This window comes from Zingiber officinale, chromosome 4A (assembly GCF_018446385.1).
Source record: "Zingiber officinale cultivar Zhangliang chromosome 4A, Zo_v1.1, whole genome shotgun sequence".
NCBI classification, from domain to species: Eukaryota; Viridiplantae; Streptophyta; class Magnoliopsida; order Zingiberales; family Zingiberaceae; genus Zingiber; species Zingiber officinale.
This window is the reverse complement of record NC_055992.1, coordinates 105669289-105694473: the sequence shown is the minus strand read 5'-3', so window position 1 is coordinate 105694473 and position 25185 is coordinate 105669289. Positions and strand designations below refer to the sequence as shown.

The window sequence follows — 25185 nt, the reverse complement described above, 5'->3', positions numbered from 1 at the left end:
TGAAGTCTCGTTTTGTTTATATATTAGAGCTATTATTAAGATGACACGTATAAGAAAGAAGGCTAGAATGATCAAAGATGAGACTGAAGGAGCAGAGACAAAGTCCATGACTTCCGCTGCCGCCGCAGTGCCTCCCTCCGCCGCTTCCCTACCCCCCACCTACTGGTGCCATGAGTGCGACATGAGCATCACCCTCCTCCTCTCTCAATCCCCTCTTATCTGTCCCGGCTGCTCCCGCTCCGATCTCCTTCGAGAAATGGAATTCAACTTTCCCCAGTCCCTTCCCCTCCTCCTACCCGAATCCGATGACGGCGGCGGAGATGAATCGATCCCACTCCTCCCTCCACCCGACCCAGATCGCTCCGGCCTCTATCCCGCCTCAGCCGCTTCCATCGACGCCCTCCCCTCCGTTCTCATCTCCGACACTGACGATCGATCCCTCCCCTCATGCGCTGTTTGTAAGGATGAATTCTCCCTCCACTCTTGCGTTCGCCGCCTTCCATGCTCCCACCTCTACCACTCTGATTGCATCGTACCTTGGCTTTCCCTTCACAACTCCTGCCCCATCTGCCGCTCGCCACTCCCATGCTCTGATGAATCTTATGGTGGCGCCGGAGGACCGGTCCGCAGCCAGGTTGTCTCTGCGGAGGGTGTTGGAGACGATGAAGCGTTTTTGCTGGCGCCCAATGCGGCCAATGATGGAGCCACAGTGCTGACGGCTGCCCTGTGGCAAGTGAGAAGGTACCGTCTCTTTCGCCCTCCGACATCAGAGGCCATGAACGCGGCTCTTTTTGAGATGGAACAGGTTTACGAAGAAGAGCTGGCTGATAGTGGGGAGACGCTCTTATCAGAGTGCCCATTGGAAAGGCATGGAGAAGCCATGGGAACTAGGAATGGCAGTGATGACACCACCATGATACATGAGATCAGTGAGAATTTTGCTTAGCGCGAATCCCTGTTGGCGATTCTCGCTGTGTAAAGACGAGGTATGATTGATCTTGTACATGCTCATTACCATGATTAAAGTTCTGTTGACAGTTGCTAATATCTTTCCAGTGCCCATTTGAACTAACAAGGTCACCATTAATCATTGATTTCTTCTAATAGTGTTGGTTAATGTTGTCGTTCTTGAAGATGAATTTCAAAGTTCGTTGTTTTTTCTCTTCATATGATTAAAAATGAAATACTATGACTAGCACCCTTTATTGATATAATCAAATAACAAATCAAATATGGACTTTTGGTAATGCCAGAAAATCGTTTTTGGCACTGAAATGTATCCCCTACAAAAAAAAAAGTCAACACATTAAGCATCCTTTTGCCATGCTATCTCTCAGTACTAAACTTGGATGTGCTAGGATTCATGAACTACATTCAATGATATTCTTCTACAAAGCTTATTTGAAGATCTTGTAGACCACGTACATTATCTATCTGGTAATCAAAATTCTAAATTGTTTAGTTGTGCTGTTTCTAAGGGCTTTGGCTTGTTGGATCACCAGGAATTTTGAGTTGTCTGATCAGTTCTTATCTTGAATTTGCAGTTATTTGATAACTGCATTTTGTGCTTCTTGTAAGTTAGTTGATTTTGTGAATGAAATTGTTATCATCTTGAAAATGATTTCATTATGGACCCATATTTTGTTTGAACGTAATGTTGGAAATTTGAATTTTATAGTGAATAACTATGATAATCAATTTGTATACTAGACTTAATTTTGTATGCTCTATAATGTAGGCTTATTTAAATAATTTTTTGGTAGCAGTCTAGAACAGAAGCATTGACCGTCTCAGAAAACATAATCTGATTGCAGTGGTTAATCATGCTAGGTTGATCTGATTGCAGTGGTTAACCATGTTAGGATTCAACCTTTAAACTGTAGAATCTATTGTTCGCCTTTGCACGTATTTATTCCATCTTTGTTTATTTCCTTTCATTTGATAATCTATTAGAGCTACACCCAAGTGCCCCCGGATACTAATATTTGATGATGGCCAAAAGTTGTTTTCAAGTTGATAGAATCAAAAGTAAATCCTATGTTCCTTATGTTTTTTTATTAGCTGTCTTACTAAATAAATTACATCTATGTTTTATTTGCCATAAACAATGAACGTGAATTCATTATTAGAACTATAGATTTCCTCTCTTATTCCCCTTCCCCTCTAGGCCTAAGATTTCATGGCTATGACTTATCAACTAAATCCCTTAGTGTATATCATTATTATTATTATTTAAATAATTTTGCTCTGGCTATTCAATTGCCCTCCTCACCTGCTGAGACCTAATAATTTATTATAAAGTTCTCATTCATCAGAAGAATTAGTTATTTGCACCATACAAAACTTTAACTTAATGTTTATCTAATTCTTTTCGGCTTATGTAAAATGCAGCCAGTCTCATGAAGTCGACTTCAATGAGCTGTGCAATTTGCTGGTTCTGGCTAGCACACTTCAATGTCTGTCACTAATTAGTGGTCTAATCAATTGTATATTATCTTCATGGTGCGAGTCATTCGACAATAATTTCAGATAAACTGGTGAATTGTATGTAATGCTGATGCATTCTCACTTATTTGAAACTTTAGATGGTTGTAATGACTTCATTGTATATTTGGTGCACTGTTGTTGTCAGTGAAAAGAGAAATTGAGAAGATTCGAGTTTCAGAAATTAGTTTTTGATATATTTTTTTTCATCTTTTACAGATTTATACCCTACGGATTATGTGTTTGCCTGCCGAGTCAATTGAAGTCTAAGTCCTTTGGGCAATTTATCAAAAAAACGTACATGGTATAATATATTTACCAAAAGATGCATCATCATTTTGTATATACCAAAAGGCATAAATAAGTGATGTGTAATACCTAATATAACCCTCCCGTCAATCTTCTCTGTTCAGTAGTCAAGTACCGAGACATCCGAACCATTTTTTGAATAACTTTGATTTAAAAAAGATAACTTCGATCAATTGTCTATCTCCCTCCTTCGTAACATGCGAGTGCAGATCCAATTCGGTGGAGAAATCTTCCCTCTTGTGAAATCCTAGTCTAGTGATCTCGAGTGTTTCTCAAGCGACATCAAGCATTTCGGTGGCAAAAACCAGGACTGATCGCGAGGCGCCAGTGAAGGGTTCTAGGGTTTACGTCAATCATCTCGTCTCATAATGGCCCAAAGAAGTCGATCGGGTGTATCATCATCCTCTCAACATCAATTAGCTGTAAAGGTATCATTTTACAAACTCTATGATTTTGAGAAGCTCAACTAGTATGATTATAATGTTTTAATTTTTATAAAGTGTAGGGTTCAGTTGACGTTGGAAAAAAACTACATTGGAACAGCGTCCTAGATCACTTTAAAAGTTTTTTTGAAGCATCCACGAAGAAAGGAACGCATCAAGGGTCTGTTATTTTACATGACCGACACATAGCGCTGATCAAACAGTCCCCCTTTAGTATTTTTTTGGACATACAAGATATGCAGCATATCCGTGGGATTTTGGTCAATATATTTCAAAATTGGGATTCAAGTAGTCAAACTTTTAGATTCTCAGGTACAATATATAATTTCATATTTTAATCACAAAGTAGTTGTATGGTAAAATTAAATCTTTGGCTAAATGTGGGTCTGATATGATATGACATCAGAGCCATAGTGGGTCTGATATGATGTCATATCAGGCCCAACGTGGGTCTGATACGATGTCATTTCAGGCCCAATGTGGACATGATACGATACAATAGCAGGCCTAACGTGTGCTTCATATGACAGCGTATCAGATCCAAGTTGGGCCTGATACTTTTGTATTTGTTGGTAGAAGTCTAATAATCATTTAACTTGGTCAGGTGTTCTGGTTGGCTTCACAAGAAGAGATGTTTCATTGTTGCTTGGTATTGCAGACCGAGGAGCTTCAATTCCGATGAATTCAACTAAAGCATCCGGTGATCTCTTTCTAACATACTTCTCAAATAAAAAAAGAAGCTACTAGATCAAGAATTGAGGAGTTGCTTAAATTTTATGACAATCGTTTTGAAGAAGAAGATGATGTTTTATTATTTTACAAATTCTATATTTTGTATATATTTGTTTGTATCTTATTTTCTTCTAGTACATATAATGTCTCTTTATGTCTTATAGATATAGTAGATGATTTTGAGAATCTTGCTAGATTCAACTGGGTTGAAGCCATCCATGAATTTATGGCTCCACAATTATCTAAGATTAGGGACATATTTTCATTAACTGGGACAAAATAATCTAACACCAACCTCCCTTACCTAAAGGGATTTGCTGGTCTTTTGACAGTAAGTTTATAATTTATGTGAAATTTATTAATATTTTACGGACATTTATGAATAGGTAACCCTTGTAATGATGAATCAGGCATGGTTTTTGGAGCATGTTCCAATCCAAAAACCATACAAAATAAAAGGAGCAAGAATAAATAAGTGAAGGAATATTCCTTCACATATTAGTAATGTGAGGGAATTGTTTGATCAAATTTCCTCTGAAGAGGTAAATTTTGAATACTTTGACTATAGTTTGGTTAAAAATTCTTGTTTTAACATGTGTTTTAATATTGTTACAGGTTTTAATTGACCTAATCCCTACCCAATATGAAAATTCATTGTTTGAGAACCTTGTTGGCTTTGATGACAGTCCACATGCAATGGAGACATCACAAATTGAAGTCACTGAAGGAGGAAGCCAAATTAATGAGTGTTGTAATTGCATTATTCAAGCAAATAGAATTAAAGAGCTAACAATGGAGAACATGCAATTGAATGAGAGGGTGAAAGAATTACTTAAAATAGTTGAAAATAAAGACATGAAATCTCAATATAGCGAGTCTGTAGACGATCCTCAATTTGAACCTGTAGTTGTTACAACAAGAAGTAGGAGAGGATGTGACAGAAGTCGCTATGATTACAGGGATACTCCAATTAATAGTCCATTGTGGCTCAAAACTTTACTTAAGAGGCAGCGTAGAAATATACATATAAGTGAGCCTGCGGAGAAAGTTTCAAGTCCACGAGATGGAAAAAAAGTTGTAAAAGAACCTGATGTTGTGGGGAAGGGGAAAGAAAAAATTGTTGTGGATGAAATGGAAGAAGAAAGAGATATTGTAGAATTGATGGAAGATAAATCTGATGAAGAGGCAGAGAAGAATGCAGATATGTTTGGCAAATATGACAAAATGAGGAAACAAGCCATTGCTATAAGACGATATTGTTGGTGCGGTTAGCACTAATGGTCTAACTTAAGTTTTGATGAATGACAAATTAGGTTAAGTTAGGTTTTGTCGTTGTCTAACACTCTGATCGAGTGTGCAGGCGAAGTCCAGACAGGTCGACGGGCTGATCGGATGTCTGGCACGAAGCCCAGCTAGGTCGACGGGCCGACCGGATAGTTGGCACGAAGTTCAAATGGGTCAAAGGGCTGATCGGACATTTGGCACGAAGTCCAGCTAGGTCGACGGACTGACCGGATAGCTGGCACGAAGTCCAGACGGGTCGAAGGGCTGACCGGACATCTGGCAGGTAAGTAAAGGTAAGTCACTGGAAGAGAGTGACAGTGAGGACGCGTTTCCGGGAAGGGAACTTAGGCGCCGATCCGACTTAGAACCATTTCGGAACTCTAAGTCAAGATCGTGACTAGATTCCGGTCTCGGAAAGACGGAATCTAAGTCATACTCTTTTCTGTCAAATTATACACTGTGCTAATACTCTGTTTTGTAGGATATACATTATATATTTACCTCGGACTAACCTTGTCTTGCAGGAGAAGATGTTCTCTGGAGAAAGGTGGTCCGAGCGCCCGGAGGTCCGGGCGCCCGGAACAGGTCCGAGCGCTCGGAGGCAAATTTTATCCTGATCGCGGCGTCGACACGTGGATGCTCCTGGTTGGGTCGGCTACGTCATGGTCGAGGCGCCCTGAAGGTTCCAGGTGCCCCAAACCTCCTATATAAGGAGGGTCAAAGGCAGAGCACAAAACACAACTCAGAACTCTCAGACTACTCTCTTGTGCTCTTGCGACGCCGCGAGGCTACTCCGATAAAGCGCTGTCTTCAGTTTATTTCTTTTCATTTTGTCGGTATTTATTTTCTTATTAGCATTCCTGTAATTCATTATTGTAACATTCTTCGAATTGCTAGTGGATTGCCCAACGAAAGCACCCTTGTGTGCGGGCCTTGGAGTAGGAGTCGCCAAAGGCTCCGAACCAAGTAAAAATGGTTTATGTTAGCTTTGTCTCTTTTTCGTACTTTCCGCTGCGTACTCTTTCAAAATTTTAGATCGATATTCACCCCCCCTCTATCGAAATTCACGATCCAACAAGTGGTATCAGAGCAGGTACCGCTCTGATTTGGTACAACCACCAATTAGACAAGGGGGTGATCTGTTTTAAAATCTTTTTTCTCTTCTTTCGGCTTTCAGTTTTTCGTATAATTCCAAACTGGTATTATTACCTTTTTGAAAATTTTTTTCGTTGCAGTTAATCTAAATTGGTGCAACACCAATTTAGTTTTCTTTATTAGATCTATTTCTTCCCGCACTACTAAATCCAAGACCAAGTCTTGGGATTTTTTTTGTCGCTACTCTCTTGTGTGCAGGATGTCTCAGATCGAAGGCTTCAGCACAGTGCGACCTCCCCTATTCAAAGGGAATGATTTCCCGTACTGGAAGAAGCGGATGGAGGTGTATCTCAAGACAAATTTCGACCAGTGGCTCAGCGTCACAAAAGCCTACAAAGCACCAGTTGACAGCTCCGGGAATCTACTGGATCCTGAACAATGGAGGTCAGACATAAAGAAGAAGGCATCAACGGAGAACAAGGCGATCAACACGCTACAATGCGGATTGACCAGGGAAGAGCTGAACCGGGTCGGACCGCATCAGAACGCGAAAGAGCTATGGGATAAATTGATAGAGCTGCATGAAGGAACTAGCGATGCTAAGGTAAAAAAAAGGGATCTGTTGTTAAATAAAATTTTTAATATAAAAATGTAGGAAGGAGAAATAGCCAGTCAGCTCCACGCGAGGATCAAAGACATCCTCAACGGGCTCCATGCGATAGGCCACCAGATGGACAACAGAGACCTAATCAGGTATGCATTAAACGCGTTTCCACGCAACAATTTGTGGGCATCCATCGTGGATGTCTACAAAATTTCTAAGAACCTCTCTAAACTTAAATTAGATGAATTATTCTGCGAATTAGAGTTATATGAGCAGACTAACGTTGGAGCCGAGAAAGGTTTTGCTTTATTTGCATGTTCCTCCAAAGAAAAGAAGATCAAGCCTGAACTTGAAGAAGACTCTGACCAAGACTTTGAAAATGAAGAGTACCTGGTGAACTTGGTAAGAAAAATGTTCACTAGGAGAAAGAAAAGCTTTAGCAAGAAGGATCTACAAAAGATCAGTTCTCCAACCGAACCGAGGAACGTGACATGCTACGGATGCAACAAGAGGGGCACTACAAGAATGAGTGTTCGAAATTGAAGATCGACAAAACGAAGCTTACCAAAAAGAAGGCCCTCAAAGAGACATGGGACGACTCCTCCTCGGACAAATCGGAGGTCGAAGATCAGAAGCACCAGAGTCATCTTGCGCTAATGGCCTATGAAGCTGAGTCAGAAGACGAATCGGAAGACGGGTCTGAACCCGAATCGAGCCACGAGTCCGTACTCGTTTCTGAAGGTTCCGAAGAGGTATACCTAACTTTAAATCGAAAGTTTTTTAAAATTATTTCTTGCTTAAATAGTAAATTAGATAAATTAGAAAGTGAAAACAAATCACTCCTTGAGGAGAATCAAAACCTTAAAGAACAAATTATAAATAATAATCCAACTCAAGACCTAACACTTGAGGAGGAGAATCTATCACTAAAATCAGAAGTTAATAATTTAAAAGAAATGTTAGAAAAATTTATAACAAGATCAAAAAATTTAGATCTAATTTTAAATAATCAAAAGGCATGCTATAACAAAACCGGACTTGGATATAAGTCAAACTCAAATAAAACTTTTAAATCATTAATAACCCAACACAAACCAACGAGTAAAGCCTGGGTTCCGAAAGCGTGTTTGATCACGCAAGTAGGACTTAACCAATACTATATACCTAAAGAAAAAATATATTATATAAATTCAAATAAACCAAATCAAAAATCAAAATACAAATCTAAACCAAAAAATTCAAAATTCAAATATTTTAAAACTCACCAAAACTCGACCTATCATCAAGTAAATTATAATTATAAAAGAAATAGACATAAACCCAAAGTGAAAAATTAAATTAAAGGTCAATAATTCAGGGGGAGGCTCCAGAATAGCTGACACCTTCAAAACTAACGTACCCGGAATGGTAACTCAAACTAATCTACCCGGCAGGGTACTTAGGATTAATTAGAAAAGGGGACACAAGTTTAGCTTGAAAAATGGTACTGATGAAATTTTGGATGATAGTATGTTAGGGAAGCTTAGTCTATGCATGTCTAGGAAGATATGGCTTCGACCTAGTGCATTTGGCTAAGTGGAACTGACCGAAGCTACCCTTTATGGATCCTAACCAGTTAGACCAAAGTTTTGTACTAAGTCTAGTGGATAGGACTATTTGAAAAATCTCGAAGGCATGATTACTCTAATGATGTCCAAGTGACTCACCATAGTCCAGAAGTTTATCCAGAGAATGTCTATCTATTGAACCCAAAGCCAAACCCGAATCTAACACAAGTTAAAACTAAACCCTAAAATTGAATCTAACTCATCTCACAAAAATATAGGATTACCTGATTGAAAATTTAGATCAGGTGAGATGACTAAGGATCAAAATTAAATTTTGAATTTAAGATTAAAACTTAAATTAAAACTAAATTAAAATTAAAATTAAATCTTGAAATTTAAAAATTTCTTTTAATCTTAAAATTTTATTTTTAAAATTAACTTTAAAAATTTATTTTAAACTAAAAAATTATTTTTAACTTTAAACTTAAAAATTAATTAACTTTAAACTTAATAAATATCTTAAAAATTATTTTTAACTTAAAAATTATTTTAAAAATTATTTTAACTAAAAACTCTTAAAAATCATTTTAAAAATTATTTTAAAAACTTTTAAAAATCATTTTAAAAATTATTTTAAAAACTTTTAAAAATCATTTTAAAAATTCTTTTAAAAATTATTTTAAAAAAAATCAGTTTAAAAATTCTTTTAAAAACTTTTAAAAATCATTTTAAAATTTTTTTTTAAAAATTCTTTTAAAAACTTTTAAAATCATTTTAAAAAATTCTTTTAAAAACTTTTTAAAATTCTTTTAAAAATTATTTTTTTTAAAAAAAACTTTTAAAAATCATTTTAAAAAAATATTTTTTAATTTAAAAGACATTTCAAGTAAAATTAAAGTTAAATAAAATATAATTAAATAATTAAATTCAAATTACATTAAAATATGTTAAACTAAACCTTAATGATGTTATTAACAAATAATTTAAATTTGATTAACTTAAGATTATAAACTTAATTAAATACTTAATAAGTGAATAATTGAAGTACGAACTTCAAAAAATTAACTTTAACGTTAACTAAATAGTTAATTAATTCTTAACCTTAATTTAACTCAATAAATCTTAATTTTAACGTTAATCAAAATCTTAATTTCACTATAATTAAATCATAATTTATCATTATTAACGATTGATTCAAATTGAACCTTAACTATGTTTAATAACTTTAATAAATTTAACTTCGAATTAATGCTAACTTTAAACTAAGTTAATCCCACTTTCACTATAATTAAATCATAATTTATCATTATTAACGATTGATTCAAATTGAATCTTAACTATGTTTAATAACTTTAATAAATTTATAACTTCGAATTAATGCTAACTTTAAACTAAGTTAATCCCACTTAAAAGGAAGGAAATAAAAAGTTAAATTATAACTAATACTTTCATTAATCAATTCAATCAATTAATACGAAATTTAAATTATTTTAATAAGTATTAAATCATTAAATCAAGTAAAAGTTAATCGATAAATTATTGATAATGATTAATTGTTATTAAATTAATAAAATCTTATCTTATTTAACCTTAAACTGAAACTTAAGCACCTGAATCTAAAATTAATTATTGATTAATCAACCTCAAATAAATAATTATACCAAGGATACAGAGATAATTATGTAAATAATATAAGTGTTACTAATTCCCTAGAACACTTAGGTAGAAAAATGTGTTAGGGATTTAAATTTAATACACCCAAACCTTAGCATTATATTAAGGGGGAGTAATAAAATAAGGAGGATTAATAAACTGAGGGAGAGTAATAAATCAAAGGAGTATCAAATTCAGGGGGAGGTTTATTTTTTTAATTATCTCCTTAAGTGTTATTTTTTTAATTTTCTTTAAAATTTCTTTAGAAAATTCTACCTCAATTTATTTTAAAAAAAATTACTTTGAAAATCTTATATTAAATATTCTTAGCAAATATATTCAAAAGCTCTATTTTAATAATGTCAGGTTTAGGGGGAGGATTAATTCAACTTATTTTCATACTTAGCACCAAAATTATTTTCTCCGCTTTAAAAATAATGTCTCTTCTTAATATTTTTTTAAATCTGATTTTTGGAAATCTAAATCTACTTTTGCAAACTAGCTTTTATAAACTAAATTTTTAAATTGGATTTTATAAACTAAGGTTTTGAAAATTGAATCCTTTACAAATTTAGTATTGAAAAATAAATTTTAATCAATTTTGAAAAGTAGATTTTTCAAACTTAGTTTTGAAATTTTGGTTTTGAAAACTCATGTTTGAAAAGTGTTTCAAAGTTGAAACTTATTTTAAAATTATTTTTCAAACTTAGTTTTGAAATTTTGGTTTTGAAAACTCATGTTTAAAAAGTGTTTCAAAGTTGAAACTTATTTTAAAATTTTTTTTTCAAACTTAGTTTTGAAATTTTGGTTTTGAAAACTTATGTTTGAAAAGTGCTTCAAAGTTGAAACTTATTTTGAAATTTTAAAACGTGATCTTGAAAATTAGACTTAAATTTGAAAATTAGGCTGTCGTGAAAATTAGCTTTTTTTTTTTAAAGAAAAAGAAGTCTTTTTGAGTTTGCAAATTCATTTTGAAAATTAAATTAATTTTACAAAAATTATCTTTAAAAATTACTCAAAAAGTAATAACTCATTACTAAGTTATGTTGCAACACTTAAGCTACTTTTCAAAACTCAGCTATTTTCTAAAGGGTAAATGCTAATGCTTTAAACAAATTTTCAAAAGCTTAAACTCCCCCAAGTTAACTTGACATCATTTCTTGCAATGTTTACATTAGCTGTATTATTTTATTCTGCATGTTCTCTCTATGTTCATGTTTGATGAATGCCAAAGGGGGAAGGATGAATGGTTAAGTTAGTGCAACAAAAATATCAAATTTAAAATCTAACTTAAACCCTATAAATGCTTGTTTTACTTGCATTTTTTCACTAACTTAACCAGGTTGTCATTCCATCAAAAAGGGGAAGATTATTGGTGCGGTTAGCACTAACGGTCTAACTCTAGTTTTGATGAATGATAAATTAGGTTAAGTTAGGTTTTGTCGTTGTCTAATACTCTGATCGAGTGTGCAGGCGAAGTCCAAACAGGTCGACGGGCTGACCGGATGTCTGGCACGAAGCCCAGATAGGTCGACGGGATGACCGGATAGTTGGCACGAAGTCCAAATGGGTCGAAGGGCTGACCGAACATTTGGCACGAAGTCCAGCTAGGTCGACGGGCTGACCGGATAGCTGGCACGAAGTCTAGACGGGTCGAAGGGCTGATCGGACGTCTGGCAGGTAAGTAAAGGTAAGTCACTGGAAGGGAGTGACTGTGAGGACGCGTTCCCAGGAAGGGAACTTAGGCGCCGATCTGACTTAGAACCATTTCGGAACTCTAAGTCGAGATCGTGACTAGATTTCGGTCTCGGAAAGATGGAATCTAAGTCATACTCTTTTCTGTCAAATTATAAACTGTTCTAATACTCTGTTTTGCAGGATATACATTATATATTTACCTCGGACTAACCTTGTCTTGCAGGAGAAGATGTTCTCTGGAGAAAGGTGGTCTGGGCGCCCGGAGGGGATTCGGGCGCTCGGAGGTCCGGACGCCCGGAGGCAAATTTTATCCTAATCGCAGCGTCGACATGTGGAGGCTCCTGGTTTGGTCAGCTACGTCATGGTCGAGGCGCCCTGAAGGTTCCAAGCGCCCCGAGCCTCCTATATAAGGAGGGTCAAAGGCGGAGCACAAAACACAACTTAGAACTCTCAGACTGCTCTCTTGTGCTCTTGTGACGTCGCGAGGCTACTCCGACAAAGCGCTGTCGTCAGTTTATTTCTTTTCATTTTGTCGGTATTTATTTTCTTATTAGCATTTCTGTAATTTATTATTGTAACATTCTTCGAATTGCTAGTGGATTGCCCAACGAAAGCACCATTGTGTGCGGGCCTTGGAGTAGGAGTCGCCAAAGGCTCCAAACCAAGTAAAATTGGTTTGTGTTAGCTTTGTCTCTTTTTCGTACTTTCCGCTGCGTACTCGTTCGAAATTTTAGATCTATATTCACCTCCCCCTCTATCGAAATTCATGATCCAACAGATATTTGCAAATTTCATTGTAATTTGTTTGATTTAATAGATTATCTAAATGCCTTTTATGTTTATGTGCATAGTATGTGAAGAAGCAATTTAAGACTTCCAAGAAAAAAAACAAGACGAAGAGGTGGCGTACTTGTTAAAAACGTTGGAGAAACTAAAGTATGTGGAATACATAGCTGATTAGTCAAGACAATGATATGCTTCTCTAATTACATAGTTGATCTATGGTTCTCATATTTAAATTTGTAAAAATAATCATTGATTTGTTAACTTTGTAGGTTTACAAATGATATAGTTTGGGAGGAACCACCTTTTTGTTTATATGTGTATTCTCTATTATCTGGTGTGAATGGAGAGATGTTGACAAGAGGGGATGTAATCGACACGTATTGTAAAATTCTATTTAGGGGGGCATTCTCGTCTGGAAGGACATACAACAAGTCTATATATTGCTCAACATTATTCACTGTAAGGAATTTAATTGAGAATAGTATTAGAATTCATTTTATTATTTGGTTATGTATGTATGACTTTGCATATTTGTAGTCATTAATGAAATCGTCAAGTAAGTTTGCCTTCCAACACCTGATAAAGACAGATAGAGGAGATGAAGAGGTTAGGTATATTTTTATACCTTTGTGCAGTGATAATGCACACTTCCACTTGCTGATGGTGGACACCAAATCAATGACGTTCAATCAGTACAATTCTCTAGCAAGTGGAAGTAAATACAAATATGAGTTTGAAGCAGTGGTGAGCATCCAATATTCATGTGTATGTTTGTATTCTAATATAAATGCTAGTTGATGGAAAATATAAATTTCCTCTTCAATCTTACAGGTATCAGATTTTAAACTCTATAGTCGTGAGCACGTTGCTGCTATTGACCCAAAATTTGAAAGGCATTATTCGTTCGATAAATAGGTCTCTCGCACAATAGAATGTCCATAACAACAAGCCAGGTAAGTCGAGAACAGAGTGTGAATAGAGCATATTGATAAAAAATATTGACCACTAAAATGGTGTTGTTATTTACAGCATTGACTGTGGCTTCTTTGTGATGCAATACATTCGATGTCTCCTATACGATATGAAGATGGACTTCAAACAAGGAGACATTGTAACACCCACGAAATTATAAGATATGGGTAGCATTTTTCATTAGAGCATAAAGGTAAGAGGAAGCAAAAGAAATAATAGAGATAAAAAGAAAAAGAGGGAAGGTTTGAACCTTGAACCTCCCACAAATAATGGAGTTAAATTGGTGTATGATAACCACTAGAATAATGAATGATAGATGGATAGGAAGGAATAGAAATTGTAGTTAAAGGTGAGAAGAAGGAACTAAGAAAAAGAGCAAGAGAAAACCAAGTTGCTTACCTTCTCTTCCTCTTGGTTAAGAGAGGGAGCAAGAAAAAGGCAAATTGTCTTCTTTCCTTCTTTCCCTTCTAACATTTCATGAGAATCAAAGAGGGAAGAGATAGAGGAGTTAAGGGAATGATAAATGAAGACATAATTCATTCCCATGATGAATAAATAGAATTTAGAGGAGAAAAGAGAAAGAGAATTTCTAATTCTCCTTCTTCCTCCTTCTTCCTCCTTCCTTTTCCTTCTCCACCGAAACATTGAGCTCTTCTTCCTCAATCTCAAGAGTCAAGTTAAAATTTCCTCTCTAAGAAAACCTTATTTCCAAGAAAGGAGTCTCAAGGTTTACCTCTTACAAGAAGAAGAAAACAAAAAGAGAAAACTAAGAAGAGAAGTTCTTCTTCCTCCTCATAAGGGTATTATTTTCTTAAGGAACAACAAGCGGAAATTAGGTAAGCATCCCCTCACATGTGGTACAATAGTTCATGTGTTCTTCCATGAGGTTAGATTTCTTAAAAAAAAAATCTAGGTTTATTTCATGGAACTTTCGGCCAAGGCAAAAAAAAGAAAGACCTAGGAAATTTTAAGACCTAACTAGATATGCTCAACATGTTTCTTGTAACATGTATCTTAGGTTAATCTAATGTTTCTATGCTGGGATATTTAGTTAGAACTTAGATCCATGTTCTTAGACTCTCGGCCAAGCATGAATAAAAGAACTAGGTGAGCTTAAGACCCAAACTAAGCATGCTCCCTTTGTTGTTATGATGTGTACCCTATGATAAGAGAGTTGTAACATTTTCTCATACTTGTATGTTGCTTGGAATTAGGATTTCTCCCCTTTCAACTTTCGGCCATGATAAGATTAAGGGCCTAGGAGAACTTTAAACCTAATCCAAGCATGCATGATTTTTACCTAAGATAAGATATGGAGTTAACATGATATGCCCATGCTTGTATGTTGATTTGAACTTTATTTCATGCTCATGAACATTCGGCCATGGTAGGTTTTAGGGCCTAGAAGAACTTTAAACCTAAACTAAGCATGTCATGATGTTCCTTAAGACAAGATATATATGTAGTTAACATGACATGCTCATGCTTGTATGTTGATTAGAATTTTTATTTCATGCTCATGAACATTCGGCCATGGTAGGTTTTAGGGCCTAGAAGAACTTTAAACCTAAACTAAGCATGCCATGATGTTCCTTAAGACAAGATATGTAGTTAACATGACATGCTCATGCTTGTATGTTGATTAGAATTTTTATTTCATGCTCATGAACATTCGGCCATGGTAGGTTTTAGGGCCTAGGAGAACTTTAAACCTAAACTAAGCATGCCATGATGTTCCTTAAGACAAGATATGAAGTTAACATGACATGCTCATGCTTGTAGGGTTGATTAGAACTTTTCATGCTTTATGAACCTTCGGCCACAATTAGTTTAAAGGCCTAGGAAACTAAGAACCCAACCTAACTATGCTTATGATGTTCCTTGTAATAAATGCTATTAAAATGGTTTAGGGTTTTTCATGCTTTTATGCCACATGAAACCTAGTCCCATGATTAACAAGTTTCGACCATGGTAGGTTTATAAGCTTAGGAAACCTAGAACCTAAACTAAACATGCTTATGAGGTTCCTTATGATATATGATATGATATTGGGTTAGGGTTCACATGCTTGTATGTTGATTTTTAACCAAATGTAATGCTTGATAAGTTTCGGCCATGACAAGTTTATAAGCTTAGGAAACCTAGAACCTAAACTAAACATGCTTATGATGTTCCTCATGATATATAATATGATATTGGTTTAGGGTTCACATGCTTGTATGTTGCTTTTAACCCAATGTAAGGCTTGATAAGATTCGGCCATGACAAGTTTCTAAGCTTAGGAAACCTAGAACCTAAACTAAACATGCTTATGATGTTCCTCATGATATATAATATGATATTGGTTTAGGGTTCACATGCTTGTATGTTGCTTTTAACCCAATGTAAGGCTTGATAAGATTCGGCCATGACAAGTTTCTAAGCTTAGGAAACCTAGAACCTAAACTAAACATGCTCATGATGTTCCTTATGATACATGATATGATATTGGTTTAGGGTTCACATGCTTGTATGTTGATTTTTAACCTAAGTCACAACTATATGTTTCGGCCACTATATGATATTAGGGTTAGAGACCTAAATATGATTCCCATGTGTCTCACATGTAATGTTTCATGATATGATAAGAATTTGCTATGCTTCTATGATTATTTATGTATGCTCATGATCTATGCATGTTGATAACACTTATGATGTGCTGTGTGCCCAAATTATGCATGCTATTATGATGAGCTGTGTGCCCAAATTATGCATGTTTTATGATGTGCCGTGTGCCCAAATTTATACATGCTATTATGATGAGCTATGTGCCCAAATTATGCATGTTTATGATAGGTTAAAAAATATGATATGCATGATATGATAAGAACCATGATATGTATGACATGCTACTTTACTTTATATGGCTTGTACTAAGGGTGGGCTCCATAAGCGCCCCGGGGTCGATGGACTAAGAAACGGGCCTCGTTAGGGATGGGCTCCTAAGTGCCCCTAGGTCGATGGACTAAGAAACGGGCCTAGTATGTATGCCTTGTAGGTTTAAAGACTTGCTACCTTGGACCTACATAGGACGCGCGCATTTATGTATGTGGTACAAGCCGGGGCCCCCCTTACGTTGAGATTATGTTTAAGTATGTATATATATAATAAGTTTCCAAAAGACATGTTGCATATATATGTTCATGATACATGTTTTTGAAAAGTCATCTTGCATATACTTTATGATTATGCCATGATATGCTATGATACTTTATGATTATGTCATGATATGTATGATACTTTATGATTATGTCATGATATGCTATGATACCTTATGATTATGTTACGATATGCTATGATGTGCTTTATGACAAGATGTGATTTGATGCTCTTATGAATATGACATGATATGATAAGATGTCCTGTATTTTATTCTTATGAGAGTTACGATATGATGCTTCTATACATGATATGATGAGTTTATCTCCATGCTTTATGCTTTGTGATTATGCTACGTTATACGGTTTTTGTGAGTAGGAAGGATCTTACTGAGCCTTGTGTGCTCATAGCTTACTTTCCTTGTACCACAGATAAAGGCAAGGAATGGATGAACTAAGGGAGCAGCAGGAGGGGCAAGAAGGATGTGTGTGGTAGTGGCTTGGCTAAAAGAGAAAGACCTGCTTTTGTTTAATAAGAATTATGCCTAACTTATGTTATTGTTTCATGACTCCATGACATTTAATTATACTTATTGGTATTATGACTTAAAATCATGTTAAGTATGCTATGTGACCCTATATGCTTAGGTAGTCAGTCATGGTGATTAAAAAGAAAAGAAAAGTTTTTTTTTTAGAAAATTCTATAAACAAGACTTCCGCTGTTTTAAGTAGAAATGAATATTAATAATAAGTAAGTAAGTAAAGTAACCCCCGTCCCTTGAGCAGGAGGGTCGGGGCGTTACAGACATGAAAAAGATTAGAATTGATGTAATGATATCAATTTTGAGGGATAAGTTTTTTAAAACATTGGATTAAATATCCATAGTCTTGTAAGGCAAAAATTTGTAGAGAATGTAAATGAACTTACGTAGTGTATTTATATCTTTGTATATAGTCTTTGTTGTTTAATATAGTGGTATGTATTATATGAGAAGAGTATAAACTGTCACTAGAATATTAATAATATTGCATAGTGATTAGTCACAATATCCAAATTGTGATGCTGGTGCTTATCAGTGAAATTCAAATTGCGATGCTGGTGCTTATCAGTGAAAATAGAGATAATGTATATAAGTTATACTACACACCATTTCTATCTTCTCAAAACTAAAAAAATGGTAACGGTTGGGATTGTTTCTTAAATCAAATAGGCTCGGACCAACACTCGGTTTGAAGAGCACAAGGTAGGCTTTGAAATTTGAATTATGCATGTAATTATGGAACACCAAAGTAACTAAGTTACGAGAGAAAAAAATGGTTCTTATTCCTGAAACTGCAAGAAACACATGTTGTGTTCCAAATGGCATGGACAAAGAACTTCTTACCTAGGGTTTATAACTATGTTTTGAGACCATATATATGTTCCCCCCTCTTAAACCTTCATAGGGAGGGTGAGATCAAGTAAATCCAAGTAGGGTAGGACTATCAGTGGGTTTTGGCCAAAACCCACTGATGGACCTAGACACCTGTGATTCGTCCCATTTCAAGTCTCGTGTGATTAGGGTATTACAAGGACTCCAACGGTGCTATCCAATACACAAAGCTCTCTATGGGTGATAGCAGGTGGAGAAAAAATCCAGCCTCCCTTTGGGCCTGCTATCGTATCCATATCAGGCCCAACGTAGGCCTGATATGGTACAATATCAGGCCCAACGTGGACCTGATATGGTACAATATCAAGCCCAACGTGGGCATGATATGGTACAATATCAGGCCCAACGTGTGTAACTTTGCATTTCAATTGAACATCTCTCTTTTGTTGTGGATTTTAAAGTCTTCTATTTTTTTCAAACTATAAATTACCTAAAAATAAAATAGAATAAAATTAGAAGGTGCTACCATAAGGTTTAAGTCTACAGCATGGCCATCAGTGCACTGTTCCGTGCCAACTGGCACGGAGCAATAACTTAGTTTCCAAGGTGTATAAATACGTTTTGACACCTTATATACCATCTCCCCACTCAGACCTTCACAGGGAACTTGATTTCAACTAAATCCAAGTAGGGGAGGGACATCAGTGGGTTTTGGTCAAAACCCACTGATGGACCTAGACACCTCTGATTTGACCCATTTCACTTCGAGTGGGAATCTGGAATTGCAAGGACTCCAACGGTTCTAGAAAATCATGTTTTAAAGCTCCATAGGTGTGGTAGCAAGTGTTGAAAAAAAAATCAGCCACCGTTGGGCCTGATATGAGAGATATCAGGCCCACGGTGGGCTTGATATGAGAGCATATCAGGCCTAACGTGGGCCTGAAATGAGCACATATCAGGCCCAACGTGGGCCTGGTATGATATCGTTTCTTAAAACTTGATTCTATCTCCCCCTTCTATAAACTCAACACGTGCTACCATGCTCCTTATCAAAAAAATAAAATAAAATAAAATAAAATAACTTGGATTTACTATAGGGTTTGAGTCTATAGCATGACCATCGGTGCACTGTTCCGTGCCAACTGGCACGGAGCAATAACTTAGTTTCCAAGGTGTATAAATACGTTTTAACACCTTATATACCATCTCCTCACTCAGACCTTCACAGGGAACTTGATTTCAACTAAATCCAAGTAGGGGAGGGCCATCAGTGAGTTTTGGTCAAAACCCACTGATTTGACTCATTTCAGTTCGAGTGGGATTATGGAATTGCAAGGACTCCAATGGTGCTAGCAAATCATGATTTAAAGCTATATATTTATGGTAGCAAGTGTTGAAAAAAAATCAGCCACCGTTGGACCTGATATGAGAGCATATCAGGCCCACCGTGGGCCTGATATGAGAGCATATCAGGCCCACCGTGGGTCTGATATGAGAGTATATCAGGCCCAACGTGGGCCTGGTATGGTATCGTTTCTTAAAACTTGATTCTATCTCCCCCTTCTATAAACTCAACACGTGCTACCATGCTCCTTATCAAAAAAATAAAATAAAATAAAATTACTTGGATCTACCATAGGGTTTAAGTCTACAGCATGGCCATCAGTGCACTGTTCCGTGCCAACTGGCACGGAGCAATAACTTAGTTTCCAAGGTGTATAAATACGTTTTGACACCATATATACCATCTACCCACCCTGACATTCACAGGGAACTTTATTTCAGGTAAATCCAAGTAGGGGAGAGCCATCGGTGGGTTTTGGTCAAAACCCACTAATGGACCTAGATACCTCTGATTTGATCCATTTCAGTTCGAGTGAGAATTTGAAATTGCAAGGACTCCAACGGTGCTAGCAAATCATGTTTTAAAGCTCCATAGGTGTGGTAGCAAGTGTTGAAAAAAAAATCAACCACCGTTGGGCCTGATATGAGAGCATATCAGGCCCAATGTGGGCTTGATATGAGCGCATATAAGGCCCAACGTGGGCCTGGTATAGTATCGTTTCTTAAAACTTGATTCTATCTCCCCCTTCTATAAACTCAACACGTGCTACCATGCTCCTTATCAAAAAAATAAAATAAAATAAAATTACTTGGATCTACCATAGGGTTTAAGTCTACAGCATGACCATCAGTGCACTGTTCCGTGCCAACTGGCACGGAGCAATAACTTAGTTTCTAGGGTGTATAAATACGTTTTGACACCTTATATACCATCTCTCACTCAGACCTTCACAGAGAACTTGATTTCAACTAAATCCAAGTAGGGGAGGGCCATCAGTGGGTTTTGGTCAAAACCCACTGATGGACCTAGACACATCTTATTTGACCCATTTCAGTTCGAGTGAGATTATGGAATTGCAAGTACTCCAATGGTGCTAGAAACTCATGATTTAAAGCTATATATTTGTGGTAGCAAGTGTTGAAAAAAAAATTAGCCACCGTTGGGCCTGATATGAGAGAATATCAGGCCCACCGTGGGCCTGATATGAGTGCATATCAGGCCCAACTTAGGCCTGATATGAGCGCATATCAGGCCCAACGTGGGCCTGGTATGGTATCATTTATTAAAACTTGATTCTATCTCCCCCTTCTATAAACTCAACACGTGCTACCATGCTCCTTATAAAAAAAGTAAAAATAAAATAAAATAACTTGGATTTACTATAGGGTTTAAGTCTACAGCATGGCCATCAGTGCACTGTTCCGTGCCAACTGGCACGGAGCAATAACTTAGTTTCCAGGGTGTATAAATATGTTTTGACACCTTATATACCATCTCCCCACTCAGACCTTCACAAGGAACTTGATTTCAACTAAATCCAAGTAGGGGAGGGCCATCAGTGGCTTTTGGTCAAAATCCACTAATGGACCTAGACACCTCTGATTTGACCCATTTCAGTTCGAGTGAGATTATGGAATTGCAAGGACTCCAACGGTGCTAGCAAATCATGATTTAAAGCTATATATGTGTGGTAGCAAGTGTTGAAAAAAGAAAATCAGCCACCGTTGGGCCTGATATGAGAGCATATCAGGTCCACCGTGGGCCTGATATGAGTGCATATCAGGCCCAACATGGGCCTGATATGAGCACATATTAGGCCCAACGTGGGCCTGGTATGGTATCGTTTATTAAAACTTGATTCTATCTCCTCCTTCTATAAACTCAACATATGCTACCATGTTCCTTATCAAAAAATTAAAATAAAATAAAATTTGAAGGTGCTACCATAGGGTTTAAGTTTACAGCATGGCCATTAGTGGGTTCTGTGGCAACTGGCACGGAGCCATAACTTAGTTTCCAGGGTGTATAAATTCATTTTGACACCATATATACCATCTACCCACCCTGACCTTCACAGGGAACTTGATTTCACGTAAATCCAAGTAGGGGAGGGCCATCAGTGGGTTTTAATCAAAACCCACTGATGGACCTAGACACCTCTGACTTGACCCATTTCAGTTCGAGTGGGATTATGGAATTGCAAGGACTCCAACGACGCTAGCAAATCATGATTTAAAGCTCATATGTGTGGTAGAAAGTGTTGAAAAAAAAATTAAATCAGTCACAATCAGTAAAATAAAATATGTGAGAGCATATCAGGCCCAGCGTGGGTCTGGTATGGTTTCGTATCTCGTATCAAAAAACTTGATTCTATCTCCCCCTTATCATAAAATAAAATAATTTGATTCACCATAATTTTAATTTACACAAATAGTAAATCATTACAAAAATAGTCTATTACAATTTTTCAGTATCTACAGTTTAAAGTTTTTGTCAGACATGATTTTATGTCCAAGTTTAAATCTATAAGCTCTCATATCAGCTTGTATAAAGTCTGCAGATCTCTGAAACATCAAACTCTCTACATATCGCATCATAAAAAAAGCATAATCCAACTTACAAAACAAAAGCACAATCCATCATAAAATAAGCACAATCCAAATATGATGGAACAGACACAAATACTTACGATTTGCTTTGTGTGGGGTCATTAACTTGAATCATTTTATACTCTCTCCCGAAGAAAGGTGCTAATCCTTTATGTCATATGTGATAGTATGACTAGTTTAACTCCTTAAAAAATAACACCTACAAATAACAAACAATAGTAATTAATACATAACCAATGATTATTGGATATAAGAAATTTGATACTTACGGTTTGATCAAAAATAGCAGTATAATTTTCTGTGGTGCCAAGAGAGTTAAAATGAATTATTTGACCTTCCTCCAGGTCCATGACCATTAGATGCCAATGATCATCTTGGTTATTTAGAGGATAGAAAATACATCTAATGGTCTTGTCCTCATCAATTTTTGCACTTTGTTTCAATGCATCCACGTGCATCATTCCAAACAAGTCCTATGTAAACAAGATAGCTAATGAGTTGACTGCATCCAATATATATTATAAACAATTTACAATGAGATAAGGGACATACTCAAAATCCAACCCCATAAAATATGGATGGGTGGTACGGTGAGTTGGAATTTTTGGCTTCATTAGCAAGAATAGTCCAATAAACATTTATGCAATCCCCATTGGTGTATTGCGTCCAATCAAATATTGTCATAAAAGATTGCATATCTAAAGAGAAAGTATCATTCCTGCATATTGGATGCACTGTCACCCTACACACAAGGATACAGACAATGGAATTAACCAAATAAATTAAAAGTATAATAAATATTATTGAACTCCATTAATAATCCTTCGTTGACATGTGGTTTAAGTATTTACGCTGCCAAATACGTTACCTTAACTGACTGAACTTCAATAATGCATCGGCTATCACACCATCTGTACTCTTCTTAAAAAATGTCTTCGCTTGCTGAGATAATTAAAATACTACTATGTCATTAAGGATTATAAAATAATGACTTATGTACTCTTGACCATACCTTCAATATTTTGGTCTTGACCTTGTTAAGTTCATCACAATTTTTTTCTATTTGTGATGAACTTGTATCTTCTGTCTTTGATGGTGAAGGAGCATCTGGTTCGACAGCTTGAACAATTTATTTTCCTTTTTTTTTTGTGCATTCGGATATCAAACTTCTCTGAGTTCTCTTTCTTTTGGGGCCTACACGAAAATTAGTTGGCAGTGTAGGCAAATTAGGGTCTATACCTTCTGATGCTCTTGGCTCCCCTGATACCTTGCTTTGTATAATTTCTTGGAGCTCTTTAATCTTATTTTCGGCATCAGCGATGATTTTGTCTTTTACATTTAAAATTCTGTTATCCACGTCAGCATTGATAGTCTCAGCCTTGGTGGCACTCGTATCCTGTTCCTTACGCAATTCACTTATTTGTAGATCCTTTTCTATAAGCATAGAATCCATCTCAGCAATCATAATATCCTTTGCTGTTAAGAGACTATCCTTTTCTTCTATGACTGTTGCCAGGTTTTTATTAGCTTCCTCCAAACTTTTAGTAGCTTTATGTAATTCTTGCTTTAAAATTCAATTTTTTTCTCCCTTTTCCTTGCACTAACTACAATCTATCGTATCGTCACACTACAGTAGACCTTCTTCGGGTTGCTGTAAAGATCCTTGGCCAACCAACTCAAGAGGCTCAGTTGGCTGAGCCTAGTTTGGTAGTAAATCCAATTCTGATTCTGCGAGAATTAAATCTACTAAAATTTTATCTGCAGTTATACAGTCTATCATTTTTTTTACTGTGTCAACATGATAGTTAGGCCACCTCCACCGTAGTATTCTAGGTAATTTTTCAGGATGGTCTGGATCAATAATGCTGATGTGCTCACACACCCATAGCTACAATATGATTATAAAAATACTTTATATTCATTACAAATATCGTGATATATATGTAATCAGACTTACAGCCAAAATATTTGGAAATCCCTTGAGCAAGGGGGCCTTGGGCGTTGCATCAGCAACCTGTGGTTTTGGTCTTAATGTAAGCTCCAAGCCAATGGCGTCTAATTGAGGAGCCATGAAACTGTATACTGCATTGCACCAGTTAAACCTAGCTAAATTGTCAAAATCATCTACACAGTCAATTAGGGAGAGCACAGTTATTTTGAGAACACTGCTACTACCACAAAATAGAACAGTTGCAAAAAAATACAGGATATACAGCTGACAGTAGATCTTGTCATTTGATCTCGACTTCCTAATCAGTTTCTCCAAATGTTTGGCAAAACAATCCGAATCTTGGAAAAACTCCTTGTACAGTGCGTTGGAAGCCTCATTTAAATCGAGACGAACTATCTCTCCATTGTCGAGTAGGCCAAGAATCAGTCCCACGTCTATCTTTGTAAATTTGAGTTTCTTCCCATGGAAGATAAAGTTTTTTTCCTCCTGATCCCAATTATCAAACATATTTTGGACTTGAGCTCTTACAATAGAACTATTAGGGAGGTCGAGGATCCACGAAAAAGGTGTGCCTCGAATCTTCTGTTCTTGTTCTACAGTCGGTTGAACAGAAGAAATAAATTTTCTGAAGTGACAAATGGTACTTTTCCAGTTCATTCTTTTAGTTCTTCCTCTGTTGACATAACTTGGATAACTTGGCCGATCAGCACTCACACTGGTCAACACCTCTTTTGTAGCCATTGCGAATCTAGCTATCGTATAACCACACCTAGAAAAACAACTCTTAGATTCCGTAATAACGACTATACTCTTATTCTAACATGCCCATAACAACAACACAAATCCTAGGTTAAACCGTTATAGAAAGAACCACTAAATGAGCAATGGTGCTATGTACGAAACCGATTCTAGAACGTCGGTGATGGTAGAGTCACACCTTGAACGGAGCTACGTAGAATGACTTTGAGAAGAAGATGACGACCGAAGCAGGAGAGTGTGCGTTTTTGCAGATTGAAACTTGGGCCTGATATCCCATAATTTTATTTTAAATTTATTCGACTCGATTATTTGTATGATTAATTATTATTATTTTCTAATAATACCCTTTAATAGCAGGCCCCACGTTGGGCTGATATGCGCTCATATCAGGCCCACGTTGGGCC

At 36.3% G+C, this 25185-nt stretch overlaps 1 protein-coding gene across 2 annotated transcripts; it reads left to right on the top strand.

Annotated features, from left to right (window-relative positions):
- The first annotated feature begins 53 nt into the window (after positions 1-53).
- On the top strand, positions 54-2671 carry LOC121970463 (probable E3 ubiquitin-protein ligase ATL45). 2 transcript variants are annotated; one of them, XM_042521209.1, is made up of 3 exons: positions 54-733; positions 806-986; positions 2392-2671. In XM_042521209.1, exons 1-2 carry the CDS (start codon positions 68-70, stop codon positions 944-946), a joined length of 807 nt encoding a protein of 268 aa, XP_042377143.1. In that variant the 5' UTR covers positions 54-67; the 3' UTR covers positions 947-986; positions 2392-2671. The 2 variants fall into 2 exon arrangements, with proteins under 2 accessions (XP_042377143.1, XP_042377142.1); XM_042521208.1 differs by having other exon boundaries at positions 54-986.
- Positions 2672-25185: the final 22514 nt, after the last annotated feature.

Excerpts from the sequence above, each read along its gene's own strand:
- LOC121970463 (XM_042521208.1), top strand. The coding sequence starts at position 68 with ATGATCAAAGATGAGACTGAAGGAGCAGAGACAAAGTCCATGACTTCC.